This window comes from Coturnix japonica, chromosome 1, assembly GCF_054131305.1.
Source record: "Coturnix japonica strain WE chromosome 1, WE-NBRP24, whole genome shotgun sequence".
Taxonomy (NCBI): domain Eukaryota; kingdom Metazoa; phylum Chordata; class Aves; order Galliformes; family Phasianidae; genus Coturnix; species Coturnix japonica.
The window spans coordinates 53,353,103-53,368,597 of record NC_140663.1 but is presented as its reverse complement, the minus strand read 5'-3'; the positions used below and the strand labels follow the sequence as shown (position 1 = coordinate 53,368,597).

The window sequence follows — 15,495 nt, the reverse complement described above, 5'->3', positions numbered from 1 at the left end:
TCTGTTGGTCCCCAAACACACAACTAAAGAGCTCAGCAAGACTCAAAGGAGGACAGAATCAGTCACAAGTTTCTAATTTTATTTTAACAATCTTGCTTTTTAAAAAATACAGCTTCTGATTAATGCCAGGGGGATGCCAAGTGTCCACTGGCCACAGGCCTCATCTCTCACTTCACTTTCACATCCTGGGAATGGTCTCTCTTTTATGAGGAGAGCAACAGAATGCTAAATAGCTGGGCTCTCCTACAAACCTTGTAACAGGACCCCAAGGGATGTATGTTTTCATATGGCACAACTTGATATTGCAAAGTATTATCGACCTGAACCAGTAATTAATATTGGGCATGAGATAGTAGGCGTGCAAGGTGTGTTGGGTGAGGTACTGTTTGCTCTTGGACAGCACCACTGTCCCTTTCTTCTGCGGATGGATCTGTTATGCAGCAGAAGGGTCTAAATGGACATGAGAGCTCAATTAACAAAGAAAAGGGAGTTGAAAAGGTGGGGTGAGCTTATGAATGAGACACTGCAGAGCTTTAATTGCTTCTTCATAGTTAGTAATTGGAGGGCAGCTCCAATTGAGGGATTTGATGCAACAGCAGCATCATTTTGTGGTGTCGTCTGCCCCAGGTAGTGACTGCGTAAGGGGACAAGTTTGAACTGTAATTTCAATGTAGTCAAAGGCTTGAAAATTCCATGGCTACTTCAGTTTCCAATGTGCCATTTTCTCACTAAAGTCTTAGCTGGAAAAAGGCACTCGCTATTGAAAGAGCAGCTGTGAGGGAATACTGAATAAGTAAGATGCATTAATTCTGCTGTGATTCTTCCGGTGTCTCAGCTATGCTTATGCCTGCATGCATTAGGGATGTTCTACTCATTTTGGTGCTGTGGTGAACCACGCCATAAGGAGCAGCAAAACAGAGCTGAGGATGAATAGCTTTTGCTTCCTTCCCTGTATTTTTGGCACATATCATTTGCTTTTGACTGAAGCATGGAGGACTCCTAGGTGCAAGTATCTTCTCATTCTCCCTAAGCAGTATTGCAGCTCTTTCTGAGCTTTAACTATCCATTTAATGCTTGAAAAGGCAGGTGCAAAGAAACAAGTATCTGCACGACCCCAACAGACCTGCGACTGCAGCCCTTTGGCCAGGACAGTAGCATCCCCTAGACACAGCTCACATCACATAGGAAAAGTTCACAGTACTTAGTTTTACAATCACGGTCACTCACAGCACCAGGATTGTCCAGACAAAAAAAAAGGAATTACTGAAGAGAAGGCCACTGGCCAAAATTCACACAAGTGCCCACCTGAGGTCTCAGGTTAAAAATAAAGCACTGGTGGGAAAGTGAAGCCGAGTCTGTGCTGGCTCTGTTTGGCAGGGGGAGAGCAGCGGGTCTCCCCTCCCAGCTCAGAGCAGAGCAGCGCTGTAGCCCCGTTGTTTATGTACCCTGGAGGCCTGTTGGCCATCTGAGGGCACGCAGTTCTGCTGGGGGGAGCTGGAAGTTGGCACTGCTGTAAACATGTCCACTGGAGCGGGCCCTGCTGTGTGAACGGCTGGAGGCCGGAGCCCTGGAAGAGGTGGGTGTGGGCAGGACTGGGCCGGGCCTGCGTCCTGCTGCTGGCTCTGTGGAGGAGGCGCTGGGCTCTTGTGACTGCTGCAGTCAGGACAGCTTGAAAAAGGCTCTGAACAGGGAGCCAATAACAGCAGCCTTGGCCAGGGAGCAAAATAGAGGCCTGTAGGTGGCAAAGGTATTCTTCCAAGCATGGCCTCTGTGCTCCTGCTTCGGTGAAGCCAGTCTGGGGAGCGGCTGGAGCCAGGCTGAAGAGCAGGCCGCAACCCACCCCACGCATGCATGGAGCTTAATATCAAAGATAACTGTGTTTCTATGAGACTGTAAGTACAACTAACCGCTCCCCTACCACCCTTAACCACACACACCTGGAGCACAGGCCCCAGGCAGCACAACAGCTGTCATTTGGGAGCTGCCCTGCTGCTCTCTCAAGCAGATGTGGGAAGAGGTCAGGGGGGACCTTTCCAGCCCTCCCACCCTACATGAAGGGAGTCCCTACACTGTATAAAGGAAAACCAACACTGATCCCACAAACATGCATATTCACAGAGAAACGAGCGCCCCAGCAAGCGGGCGCTGCTGTGTGAAGCCAGCAGGAGGCTGCCTAAACCCTGTTCTCACCAGAAGTCAGTGTCTCGGTGGGAGCGATCCCCCGGACAATGTCCATTTTGGATTCATTTGTTTCTTTAGCGTGCGAAGTCAACGTAAGATGCCAAAGGTTGAAGCACAGAGGTAGACATTTACAGCTCGGAGGAAGTGGCTTCAAGGCTTGAAATGTGCAGATGGCCGGTGTGCTTCCAGGCGTTCCCCAGCTGCTCCTCCCCAACCTTCCCAGCTCTGCTGGGTCATAGGGATGGCTTTGTGAGACCGGTGGAAACCAAGAGTGCTTGTTCTTGTCCTGCACGCACCAAGAAGGCACATCTCTGCTGCTCAGGCCCCTCTCGCATCTCATGGCTGGTCAACAGTTGTTCCTGAAGGAGTGGGGAGTGTACGGTCCCTGTTGGTTAGGGGAAGAAAAGAAAATCAAACCTTTATGGTCACAAAGCAACACAATGTCTTGGTGGGGAGTGGAGGGGAAAGAGTGGGATCCTCCAGGCAGTGTGGGGAGGCAAAAACACTGGAAGAGGACCCATGGTGAGGGGCAGATGTGTTTTCCAGGGGTGAAACGTTGGCCATGGGCTCCGGCAGGTAGGAGGGTTCACATCATGCTTCTGCTGAGGGCCCTGTCTATAGGACAGGGAGGGCAGCAGGAGTCCGGCGGGGTGTCCATGTCCCTTCCCACGCTTGGCCACAGCAGAGGGAACCTGAGCAGAAACACAGAGAGACTGGCGGAGCTCGGCAGGCTCAGCCCTGAGCAGTGACGGCCAGCGCATTGACATAACCATGGGGGCCCACGTCGACGTCGGACAGCCCGTGGCCCAGCGGGGCGGCGGCGGGGGGCCCGGCAGCAGAGCCGTACTTGGACGGTGGCAAGGTGGCAGTGGGGTGCAGGAGGCAGCAGGTCTCCAGGGCCTCCAGGCCACGGCAGGCAAGGAAGAAGAGGTTCTTCAGCATGAAGAGGGAGAGCGGCTGCTGGTAGCGCAGGAGCAGGAGGCAGCGCAGCGCCAGCAGCGGCGCGTCCAGCAGCCCGGCGGGCAGCAGCAGGTGAAGGGTGAGACGTGCGGCTCCGGGCGGGCGGGCGGCGCTGAGCTCGTAGAGCCACAGCACCGGTGAGGCCAAGCAGAGGAAGTAGACGGCGATGAGGAGGTAGCGCAGCGGGGCGGGCAGCGGCGCGGGGCGGCTGGGCTGCAGCACCAGCTCCAGCAGGGAGAAGCTGTCGAGGAGGTCGAGGCAGGTGGCGAGGAAGGCGGCTGCGGCGCGGTGCTGCGGCGGAGGCTGCGGGGGCAGGAGCAGCTGCCCGGAGCCCTCGGCGCCGATGGCCCGCAGCAGGCAGTAGAGCAGCGGGGCGGAGAGCGCCAGGGTGATGCGGAAGCCGGTGGTGCCCAGCGGCAGGCGCAGCTCGATCAGCTCCAGGATGGAGGTGCCCAGGATGAGCGCCGCCTTGGGCGTGAAGGCGATGGAGTAGATGAGCCAGGCCAGGTGCGCGTAGGCGAAGTCGCCGCCTCGGGGGGGGCCGCCGGCCCCGCGCCCCCCGGCCCCGCGCCCTCCCGGGGGGCCGTGCAGCAGCAGCGGGTGCGGCGGCGGCGGACCGGGGGGCGGCGGGGGCCGCTCGCGGCGACGCGCCCGGCTGTTGCGGCAGAAGAAGATGCCCCAGCCGGCAGCCAGCACCAGGTCGGTGGCGATCCAGCTGCACCAGTACAGGTCGGTGACGGCGATCAGGTAGAGGTCCAGCAGCGCGCCCTGCCCCAGCAGCAGCACCAGGGACAGCGCCTGGAAGCCCCAGCGCCGCCCGCCCGCCGCCCCTCCGGGCCCCAGCAGCAGCCCCCCGGCCGCCGCCCCGCCGCCCGCCGCTCCGCCGCCCGCCGCCGCCGCCCCGTACAGCTCCGCAGCCGTCATCCCTCGGCCCGGGCTCCCTCCGCCGCCGCCGCCGCCTCCGCCGCTGCTGCTGCTGCTGCTGGGGAGCGGAGAGGCGGCGGCGGGCGGCGGGGCGGCGGGCGGCGGCACCAGCGGCTTGCTGATGCTGATGCTGTCCTCTTCCTCCTCCTCTTCTTCCTCCTCCTCCTCGGGGCTGCTGCGGGGGCTGCGAGGGCGGCGGGCCCGCGCCGAACCCGAGCTCGACCCCGAGCCCCGCCGGCTGCCGCCGCTGCTGGAGCTCCCCGGGAAGAGCGGCTGCCGGTCGGCGGCGTGCGGCGGTGGCGGCGGCGGCGGCGGCGGCGGCTGGAAGGAACCCGAGGAGGAGGAGACCGAGCGCTGGTTGGAGGCAGCGCGGTGCATGGTCCTCCCCGGCCCCCGAGCCGGCGCGCCGGGCCCGACGGCCGCGCCGCGGCCCCCCGACCCGCCCCCGGCCCGCCCCCGCTCCCCGCGCCGCCGCACCGGCACCGACAGCGGCACCGAGAAAGAGCCCGAGAGGCGGCGGGGCGCGGCGAGGGGGTCGGGGGCGGCGCCGAGCTGCAGCGCAGCGGCGGTGGGTGGGATGGGGGTGGGCGAGCCGAGAGCGGCTGTGCGCCGGGGGGGCAGGAGGGAACGGGGGAGGAAGCCCCGCTGCGGTGTAGCTCGGGAACGGAGCCTCGGGAGGGTCGTCGTCTGCCCACGCGTATGGCACAGCCCCGGCACTGGGCCCAGAAGAGCAGAAGGGCTTCCATGGCGCTGGACTCCCCCGGCCCCCCGGACTGACCGAGTGAAAGGCCGCAACTCGGGCACAGCCTAATGCCCAACACTGACCTGTGGCTCAACCTGGAGCTGAGTATTTGCTTTCACTCTGTCATAGGTCAGCTATGCTGGGTAGTGAGGGCTCTGCCCAGCCTGCCTTGCTGGGACAGTTGTTTCAGGTTGGTTCTTGGGAAGAATTTCTCCTCAGAAAGAGCGATACTACATTAGAAAAGCTGCCCAGGGAGGTGGTGGAGTTACTGTCCCTGGATGTGCTGAATTGACCCCAAATTGCTTGACTTCTGTGAGTAAATGCTCCTCAACGCATAGGGCTCAGTACTGGGGAACAACAGCAGGGACAGAACTCCAAGCTCTAAGATATCTGGAAGCATTGCGGCCTAGGGAGCAGAGTGTGGAGGTGGTACAGCCCGCAGGCCTTCCCCGAGGTCTCCCACACTGTTTGCTGTCCTGCAGCTGGGATGGGAACCTGTGTTTCCTTCTATACTCGCACTATTTCCCATTGTCGTGTGCCCTTGCCAAGATCTGTGCTTGCATCTACACTACTTGTGTGCCCTGCATTCCTCTAACTTACCTCAGGTAGGCAGGTGGGAAGGGAGACTTCAATAAGCAGGGGTGGATGGTACTGGGCACATGGGCTCCAGTGAGGCAAGTGAAGCCCAAACGAACGGGTGAGAATAAGAAAAGAGGGGTTTTTTTTGCCTGGAAGGAAGAGGAAATTGAGCCTGTATCTTAAAATGGGAATGAAGGGGAAAATGTCTTCTACCTGAGAAAGCACTGGAGATCCTCTTGTAGCGCGCTCTGGGATGGGATATGACAAGCTGATGCTTCCCATGTGATCTAGTTCTTTAATGTAATTGTGCAGCCCTTGCAAGCATTAGTACTTAACCATTACTGTTAAAACATTAAAAACCCACACTATAAATAGCTTCCACTCTTCAGCATCTCCAAAGCTACGTTTCAGGCTTCTATATACATTTATACATAGGTGTACATGTGTGTGTATGTATTTAAAGGCAAGCAGCAGACAACACAGTTCTGTGCAATAGAGAATGTAAGAAATGCTCCTGTTTCTAGTTTGTAGAAGTAGCGTGCCCTCAAAAATAACCCTGCTGGGGGAAAGAGGAGAATTTCTTGAGGGCAGAACGCAAGAGTAAACAAAATAATGACTCAGATGCTTGGGAGGAGGGAGGTGGTGGGGGGAGAAGGGACAAATATATGCCTGTGAGAACGACCAGAAGCTCAAACCCTAATCACACCCTGCAGTAAGCTGTCAGAAACTGGCAGCAGTGGGAGGGAAAGAGGCAAAGCTGATTTCAGCGAGTTTGAGCATAATCTGCTGTAACTGTGCTTCGAATGCCTTTTGTGTGGGAAGGGAAGGTTCTGGGATTGTCTAATGCAGGCTTTGTGCTGCACTTATTGAATCCATTTGGACATTCAGGATTGGAGTTACAGGTAAGCGCAGAGCAGGTTAGCACTTGGCCAGCACCAATATTCAAAGACTCGTCAGCCCAAAATGCTGAGTCTTTGTAACTGAACTGCTGATCCAGTAGTATGATATGGACAATACAGATACTCTTTGAAAGGTATAAAGGTGTAGCCATTTATTACTTTTAATCACATTTCAGTTCTAAGAGCATTTGATACCAGTATAAAATATAAAGATTTTTTTTCAGTCTTATCATAGTTAAGGGCTTGGGGAGTGAGGATTTGAGGGTTGCTCTTAGTATTTTGTGCTTAATTAGTCTTTTTTAGTATACAATGTGTTGGAACTGACCTTGAGGAACAATCTTAAAACCATCAAGGTAGTAGTTTTCACCTAGTAGGATCTGCCATTTTCCATTTGCTGCAGTGTGCAGAAGCTTTAACTCTTCTTCAGTATTGGTCTCCTTAACACTTGCTTTCTTCAAGAGGTAGAAGAGCATGGCCTTGTCCTTGTCAAACAGGATGAGTTCCTTAGATGATCACAAAGGGTTTAATGTAGTGCCAAGAAAGCTTCTAATGGTAAAGATGGCTCTCATACCTCCTCAGGCTTCTTCTTCTGCAATAGCAGATAAAGTTGGTGCTATCTAGTTTGTTGCTTCCCCACCCAGTAGAACTAATAATTACAAATGGTTGGTTAGGTCAAGTCACAACTAAATGCCTGCTCTGAAAGCACCTTTATACACGTGGCATCCTAAAATTGACTGCAAAGTATCAGTCAGGATATCACTTGGTGATTATCCCCCCCTCCTCCCTCTCCCGCTTTACAGTCAAAGTTACTGTTCATAGTCTCATCTGAGTATGGCAAACATAGAGCTTAAGGGGAATTACTGTTTGGTCCAATTAAAAGAATTGCTGGAGACGTATCCTGCAGGGTAGTTCCCTCAAGACAATCCGAGATTGATTTGATGAGCACAACAAAAGACAGCATTTGGTCCTGATAATCTTTTAGGGTGAAGGTATGAAAGAGGCCAGGCCGATACTCACACAACATACACACAGCGTGCTACAATTTATTTCAAAGAAAACCTCTTTTATTATTTTTTTAATGTGCTAATTCAAAGGAGCAGCTCTGGATCTGGGTTAAACTTGATTTGAATGCTAAAACAAACACATCTTGTGATTTCTTTGTACCATATATAATCACCCCAATACAGTGTACATGACAGAATTTGAAACATTACCCATCTATGGTGTGGGGGAGGGAAGGGTAGAAAGACACACCAGGATTAAGGCTGGAAGAAAGGGTACAGTAGTGTTGTGTGATTCCCTGAATGCCAGGTTAGTGGTTACATTTGCCCTGTGGAATAACAGAATTGTCCTCTCTGACCCCCATGTTATCGCATGACATAAAAGCTCTCTGCTTCAGATCCAAAATGAGGTCAGTCCCACCTTCAGTTCCCCCCCCGTTATTCTCAGCTGCCTGAGCTCACAACGTACTTCCCTTAGACTTGCCTAAAACCTCCCCATCTGTGGAAGATGGAGCTGTTAGGATCAGGTCTTCACTGTCTGTTGCATAAGGTAGTGCACCATATGAATATTAAAGGATCAGAACGAGTGAAGCCCCCTGTCCTTGCTTGGTCCATTGATTTGCACACAAGTATGCTTACCCCAAGCCAGAGCAACATGGCATCTGAAATACAATACATGAGATACAGGAAAGGATGCGTTCCAGCCACTCTTGCAGCTCATTCCAGGAAACTGCAATTCCAAGGAGAAAGGATTTGACTGAATTCTAGCAGTAACAGATGTCTGTGGATGAGCTGCCGATAAGCAAGGAGCCCGCTATGAGATTTATTCTAGGCTACTCCCCTCTGCTCAATTTCAACCCTCAAGTGAAGCATTTCTTGAATTCCTTATCACTGAAGTTCCTCCTACGCGCTTTAAAGACTCCCAGAGCACTGTTTTAACACTAACACGGTTCAAAAAAGATCTGGAGCTGAAAGCTAATTTGGAAGCCAAAGCTGATTCCCATCAGTCAGTTCTCCATCGCTGCTGTTCTAAAGGTAGAGATGCCTGCTCACTCTCTGTGCAAATGCAAACCTGTCCCTTTGCTGGACAGGGCCTCATCTCTGTTCCGTGGCTGAGGGACACTGAAGTTAGTTAATGAACGGGACTTGGGTCTCAAGTATCAGGCCTTGCACACTGGATCCATAGGGTGCCTGCAACACTGGAGATGCTCTGAAAGCTGTTTTATGCCAAGTCCTTTCCTGTATTTATCCTTCAGAGAACTCTAGGTGAGCCCTTGTTTTGTGCAAGTAGATGAAATGGACTTCTGCTTTTTGTTTTTATCCTTCCAGTGAAAGGCAAAGGATTCAAATCAAAGAGTGTTCCACTCTTAGAAGCAGACAAATTATTCTTGTTCTGATAAGACAAAGGAAAAGAATCCCAGCTAGTACTAAGAGAAGAAGAGGATCTTTCCTGTTACTGATTTCACAACAGGTAAATTGACCCAGGGAAGTATTTTTCTTGCTCCTATTCAGAAAACAAAACCTGGAGAAAAAAGCCATCTCTGCTTGGGTCTTTGACTGTGTACTCAAACCCATTCAGTCATAGAACCCAACAAAACAAGAAACAGTTTGACCTTCCTAGGAAGGTACATCAAGCTGTTGAAGCAGAATGTCAGTGCACAGGGATGCTGAGATTTTAACTAAGAACACAGAATATCTTGCTCATACCACGTGTGTGAAGCTGCCTGGTAAAGCAGGAAGAAGTGAAGTGGGGGCAGAGCAGACCTATTTCTGATCTCTGTGTGGTGCAGGCTGGATATAACTGGGAACACCGACTCTGTTGTGTTGGTTCCAAATGCTTTCCATTGCAAATGCAAACTGACTTATGCTTCTGAAATCACAGTGCTTCCTCTGGAATTACGACACCCCTTGCTAATTCAGTCTTTCACATGGAGTTCCCCATGTGAACTTGCTTGCTTAATTTCTTTGGATTGTCTAAGGAGACACGGGACTTGATCCAGATAGCCCAAGCTAGGAAAACAGGCAGTAGAAGATGCGTGTCAGTAGGGACATAGAGATGTTCCCAGACAGAAAAGTCCCAGGTGCTAATTCATGTTAAAGATACTCTATTTGCAAGCTACAGGAAGAGCAGGGAACAGGGATCAGACCATACGGGGGTATTCCTGAGTTGCAAACCAAACGTGGAAAGTGGAAGAAAGAAAGTGAAGGACAGATATACTTCTACTCTCAGAGATGAAGACTTGGAATGCGGGGCTAAGGCTTGACAATCTCTTTTCTCAGTCACTGCAGGCAAAGTAAGAAAAAGGCTGGGCTGTGATTTGTGTTGGCTGGCCCTTGCTCTCAGTGCCCCTTGTTTGGGAGCTGTGTCAGCTGGAGCAGGGCAATGTCCCTTGCATCAGCTGGGGTCAGGGTGAGTGCCACGACACCTTCCTGCTGTAACACTGAGTTCTGGCCAGGCACCTCTGGAAATGGAAACTCCGCAGTGATTTCTTCTGCTATTGAGAACAGGCTGATGGCTCCCTGGGCAGGATGCAAAAAGGCAGAAGTGCTCACAGAATGTTAAAGAGGGGGGAGGGAATAATGGCTTCCCATGAGGCCCTGCAGCAAGTTGTTCTGGCTACTGCTGCTTCCTTTGAGGGGCCCTGGCCCTCCATCACTGCTGGAGAGCTGCAAAATGGGACTTTGTTTCAGGCTGACATCAATGCAGTGGCAAATCCCCAAGGAAGCAGAATTTGTTAAAGTCCAAAGGCACTTATTCTTTATAAGGAGAATGGTAAGACTTAAAGCCTTCCCTTGGCAGAGGGCCACCACAACACAGTTTCTGGTGTGCTCTTGTCACACACTGGATGAATAGTACAGTGTATGAATGGTACACTGGCTGATGGCAGCTCCTTGCACAGGGAAGAGCTTCATCCTCAAAGATCGCTTGCCTGATCCTCATGCACAAAGGGTAGGAAAGAAAGGACTCTGGTGGCTGAACAAAACTGAGATTGCTGGGACAAGCCTTTCCCTTATGTCCCGTTTCTATTATGGCTCAAACTGTGATCACAGAAATTTAAGTTCACAATTAAATGCCTGCTGACAGGATGGTGGAAGATTATTAGCAAAAGTAATGGACTTTTAGTGCTGAAATGGGGAGACCTCTTCAGCGTTGACTAGATTAGATCAACCCAGGTCTCTCTCCATTCTTCCCCTCTGCCCTGACAGCAGTTCTTTAGGCACGCCTGTCTTTAACCCTAACTCCAGTTCTCCTTCTCAAAAGCAAGCTGCACAGCTTCATTCACATCCTGCACTATGTAAGATGCCTCCACGAGGCTGGGGTCAAAGCAGAAGTCCCGATGGCCGTGGAACACAGTCTCTGTGTTGCACTCTTCTGGCTTCCTGGAAACATCTGCATTGTGGCGGTAGACACCTGTGCAGACCAGAATCGACTCACAGCTCTCCACTGTAAGGCGGTCCTCAGTTTGGGGATTGGCTGCCTGTGGGATCCTCTTCACCCCAGCCTCGACCTGGTTCTGTTGAGCTGACTTGAGGTAGTTGTTGTAGAGGTTTGCCCCATAGACATCAGACATAGGATTGTCCCTGGATAAGGTCACAATATGAAACAGAAATGAAAAACCAGCCCAAACACTGATTTCTAGTTCTGGCAGTCTGGGATTCATGAAACACCAAGGGAGGAAAGAGTAAAAGACATCCCCCCAGATCAGACCAGTGACTCCACTTACTGGTGCATCTGGCACACGGTGATGGCCACGTGCTTCACTTGTATAATTTAGAAATCTCAATTGAAAAAAGAAAAAAAAAAAAACACCAAACAAACAATGCTGGAAAAAAAAAAAAGAAAGAAAAAAAAAAGCCCAGGCCCTGCACTTACAGCATTATGCACATTCTTAGGCAAGGAGAAAAAGAAAATATACAGTCTCATACCCAATTGCATATAGGCGTCGGATGGGAGCCTTCCAGCCGTGTTTCTCAGCCTGCTCTTTGATCAGGTATTCAGCATAGCGGTAGGTGACTGTGCTGGGTTTGCCAATCAAGGCCTCATACTTCAGCTCCCGGCCTGTCACCTTCTTGTAGATGTTCTCCAAGCAGAGAAGGAAAGTGCCGTGGCCAAACCTGCTCCAGAAAGGAGGCCGTCAGTATCCCCAGCCTCACCACTTGTGTGGCAAACACTCCTCAGTGAGGGGATCCTGGTACTGCCTGCTTTGGACATGCTGTATCTACCCACACACTCCTACACACGCAGTGATCTGGCTTTGGCTTCTTAAGATTTAGTCTTGATTTCCCACACAGTTTCCATGTTTCTGCTGCTAATTATGTTACAGTTAAGACTCTAACACTAAAAAATGTACTGTGTCAGGAGAGATCATCTGCAGGAGTGCTGTATAAATTATACTAAAATTAATACAAGTGCTTTTTACCTCGGCATTTTGGCTTCAGCCATCCATAGGAGATCCATGTTGCAGGCAAGGACAGGCAGATGGGGGTATGGTACACCTCCTGGCTCTGCCCCAGGCTTCCCATTGCTCAAGAGCACGTCAATAATAAGTTGCAGGCTTGTCTCCCACCTCACTGGCTCACCAAACAAAACCACCCCTGGAAGATTTAAAAGAGATGCTTGGAAATTGAAGGTATCCACATATAGGACCTGATGCCAAAAGCCACTCATGTCCAAAAGCACCCCCTGTTCCATATTGGAATGCCCTGGCTAATACAACTGCCTACAGAACACAGCTGGTACTTTGCTTCTATCAGCTTGTGTTTCATGTTACGTGAAGAAGGCATAGCTGCCTCCTGGTTGTACCCTCTGTGTAAGCTGCCTGGGGATACCGATGAGCTGACAGCACGTCATTAGCTCCCATCCCAGCTGGTCTGCCTTACTGCTATTTCTGCTTGCTGTTCTTACATAAACAAAGGCTGCTGCTTACCTTCTATAGTGGGGAAGCCAGTGGTTGGAGGAGGCTGCCAGAGAAAAAAAAAGTTAGGTTAGCAATGCAAAGTCTAATGCCATCTCCAAAACAAAACTAGAAACATAATCCCGTAAAGAACTGGGACAAGGCCACCTTGAATCCCGAGAAAGATTTCCCCTCCCAGCCCAGCCTGAATTGCACAGATCTTGTGCTCCCAGTTCTCAGCCCTGGAGATGCCAACCAACCCACTTACTGTGGTCACTGCAAGGACAAGCAGCACAACAGCGGCACAGCAAAGCAGGGAGAAAAGCTGCTGCCCTTCCAGCACGAGCCAACAGTGGAAGAGCACAGACACGCCAACTGCTCAATGCCAACTCTGGGCTCACCCTAAAGACGTCCACTAGCAGCCAGCTGCTGCTCCATCCCATGCTGTTTGCTGTAAGCAACACCTTGCCACCCCTTTAGACCATATGTCAGGAAATTACCAACTCCTTTGGCCTCCGGCTCTGATCCACCATGTCTAACAGGGGATACGCCTTCCTCAGCTCCTCTATGGTGACCACGTGCTTGAACCCCAGGCTATGTCAGTTCATCAAGGAAAGATATGAAGACTCATTAAGACTCTTTCTTGACTGGTTTTGTTTTCTGAATTCACTAGTAAGGGCATCTACAGGATTAGGAAATACGGGTCCTAGCAGCAGAGCAGTTACACATACATGGCAATGCATAATATTTTGGCTTTCAAACTGTAAGTCATGCTTCAACCTAAAGGTGACTCTGAAGCTTACCAACAAGAAAAAATAAATAAATAAAAACAAAAACAGGCCAATGTGGTTTCCTTTGTGATCAGGAAGCTTTGGAAGTAGGCAAAGAGAAGAAATGAGTCTAAGACAGATATGCTTCAGGAGCCCTTAAAGGCTGGCCCAGGTGTTGGTACCAGGTGGATCTTAACCTCCTTGCAGATATGGGCTATGTCAGACCTTGTCATGCCCTCAGCAAGTCAACATGCACTTGGGATTGTCTCTGTACTGTGATGCTCCTGCTCTAATGATATTTCAGCTGCTTCAAGCGCTCTGAGATTGCTGAAGTAAACCTTAGCTGTGGGAGTGCTCAGAGTGACGCATTTTGCCATGGAAGCACTGCAAAGAGTAGAATTTTATCACCAAAGAGGCCCGAAGTCTGTCTGTGCTGCCAGCAGGAGGAGCAACATAGCTCAGGGCAGTGGGGAATCTACATGAGAAGCAAAACAACGCCCTAGGTTAAGATGGGAGGTGACTGAGGTCAACGGCAAGCACCTACGTATGAGCCTGCCCTTAGGACGACAGCAGCGGTCGTTGTTTCCTTGCACTTCTACCAGCGGAGCGAGCATTTAACAGGGATGAGCAGAGTGCCCTTAGTCGAGCGCAGCAAAGGATACTTGCGGGCATTCTCCTCCACGGGCCCCTGCCCGGCCACCAGCATGCACTTGGGGTGGAACTGGTTGAAGAGCCGCAGCGGGCTGTGGGACAGGATCACCTGCTCCGGAGACACCTGCGGGGAAAGCAGAGGCTGACGGCGGCATTGCAACCATCTCCCATCTCCGTGCCGCCACCCGAGGCCCCCGCCCGGACTTTGTCCCCGCACAGGGCCGGCCCCGACCCGCAGGACGCAGGCACCCGAGCTCACCTGCAGCCCCAGCGCCTGGGACAGCTCTCGGGCCTTGGCCGCCCGCAAGCAGTTGCCGGCGTTGGTCAGGAAAACCACGGGCACCCTCAGCCGCCCGCCCGCGTCCGACAACCTCCGGAAAGCCTCTCGTGCGGCGGGCACCACCTGGCTGCCCCGCACCAGCACCCCGTCGATGTCGAAGAGGAAACCGAAGGCCGGCGGCTGCAAGGCGAGCGGAGGGCACGGTCACCGGCGCGCCGCCATTTGCTCGCCCCGTCCCCCACCCCGCACCGCGGTCCCCGGCGCCCCTTCCTACTACGCGCCTCCTCGCCCGGGTCCCCGCCGCTCACCCGGCCCCCGGCGCAGCCCCGGCGGGCGGGCGGCCCCGGCGGCCCCGCGGCGAGCAGAGCCGCTCGGCCGGCCCGCAGGCAGCCGCGCAGCGCCATGCCGCGCTGCTCCGCACGGCCCGGCTGGCGGCGGGGCACGCCGGGGCGCGTAGTTCCCGGACTACAGCTCCCAGCGGGCGCGGGGACGGCGGGCGGGGCGAGCCGAGGGGCAGCGGTGCCCTCTGTGATGCCGGGGGGGGAGGGATCTGGGCGCTGCGTTCTGCTGAGACGTGAGAGGAGCTGGGGGTGTCCTCTAGAAAGTCGTTTTGCTTCCACAACCTACCGGTGTCGTTCTGATTTCTCATTATAGAACCTAGAATTATGGAATCATCTGTTGGAAGGGACCTTTAGAGGTCATCTGGTCCAAGCCCCCTGCAGTGAACAGGGACACCCACAGGTAGATCAGGTTGCTCGGAGCCCCGTCCAGCCTGACCTTGGGTGTCTCCAGGGATGGGGCATCCACCACCTCTCTGGGCAGCTTATCCCAATGTCTCACCACCCTTGGAGCCAGCCGTGCAGGGCCGCGCTGAGCCGCCAGGGGTCCCCGCTGCTCCACGCCAGGGCAAAAAGGGCGAACAGGAGCGAGCCCTGGAGGTGGGCTGCAATGGAGCGCTGCTCTCTCTCACCCTCTGGGACTGGGCTTCTGTCCCCACTACTGCGGTTTGGGTTGCTCCCACACGGTGGGAGTGGGGCTGCCAGCCCCCTGACAGCCCCGGCCATGTGGGGTGGGCACCTCATGGCCAGGTTGTGGGGAGAGAGCCATGTATCCAGCCAAGCATGCGTGGCTGTAGAGGCCCCCAAAGAGCGTGTGTGCCCCAGCTCTGAGGGCTGGCAGCAACGCCGTATTTATTTTTACAAGGAAGACAGCCCAGCAGGATGAAGTGTTTATTTTTAAAGCCCCACGAGGGAGTTTGCCAGCGGTCAGGCATAAGCTGGGCCTGGCACACGGAGCCAGGCCTGCAGCAGTATGGCTGCCAAGCTCCACACCCTGCAGTACCCACTTTGGCTGCCGAGCGCCTGCCCAGCCGGCTGCAGCAGGCCTCAGTGGGCCCATCCCTGTGCCAAATGCTGGCCTGACTTTCCCTTGGAGATGAGGCTTTTGTCGGTGCTGCTACCCGGAGCTTTGGCTCTGCATGGCCCTGAGGATTCCTTCTAAGGGCACATCTGTTGCCAGCTGTATCCCTAACACCCCCAGTGCCCCACGCCATTCCCTCTCAAGCCAGCCCATGGGAGACTCTTTTTTCCCCTCTTCTGTTTCCCCGCCCCCTT

At 53.4% G+C, this 15,495-nt stretch overlaps 2 protein-coding genes across 2 annotated transcripts; both read right to left on the bottom strand.

Moving 5' to 3' along the window:
- Positions 1-58: 58 nt before the first annotated feature.
- TMEM121B (transmembrane protein 121B) lies at positions 59-4,573 on the bottom strand. Its single transcript, XM_085540096.1, has one exon. The coding sequence runs from the start codon at positions 4,441-4,443 to the stop codon at positions 2,914-2,916; it is 1,530 nt and encodes a 509-aa protein (XP_085396222.1). The 5' UTR covers positions 4,444-4,573; the 3' UTR covers positions 59-2,913.
- Positions 4,574-7,327: 2,754 nt separating this feature from the next.
- On the bottom strand, positions 7,328-14,370 carry HDHD5 (haloacid dehalogenase like hydrolase domain containing 5). Its single transcript, XM_015865240.3, has 8 exons — positions 14,191-14,370; positions 13,862-14,062; positions 13,614-13,726; positions 12,682-12,775; positions 12,215-12,248; positions 11,708-11,882; positions 11,214-11,402; positions 7,328-10,868 (listed from the first exon to the last, which is right to left on the bottom strand). The coding sequence occupies exons 1-8, from the start codon at positions 14,284-14,286 to the stop codon at positions 10,523-10,525; spliced, it is 1,248 nt and encodes a 415-aa protein (XP_015720726.2). The 5' UTR covers positions 14,287-14,370; the 3' UTR covers positions 7,328-10,522.
- Between the last annotated feature and the right edge of the window lie 1,125 nt (positions 14,371-15,495).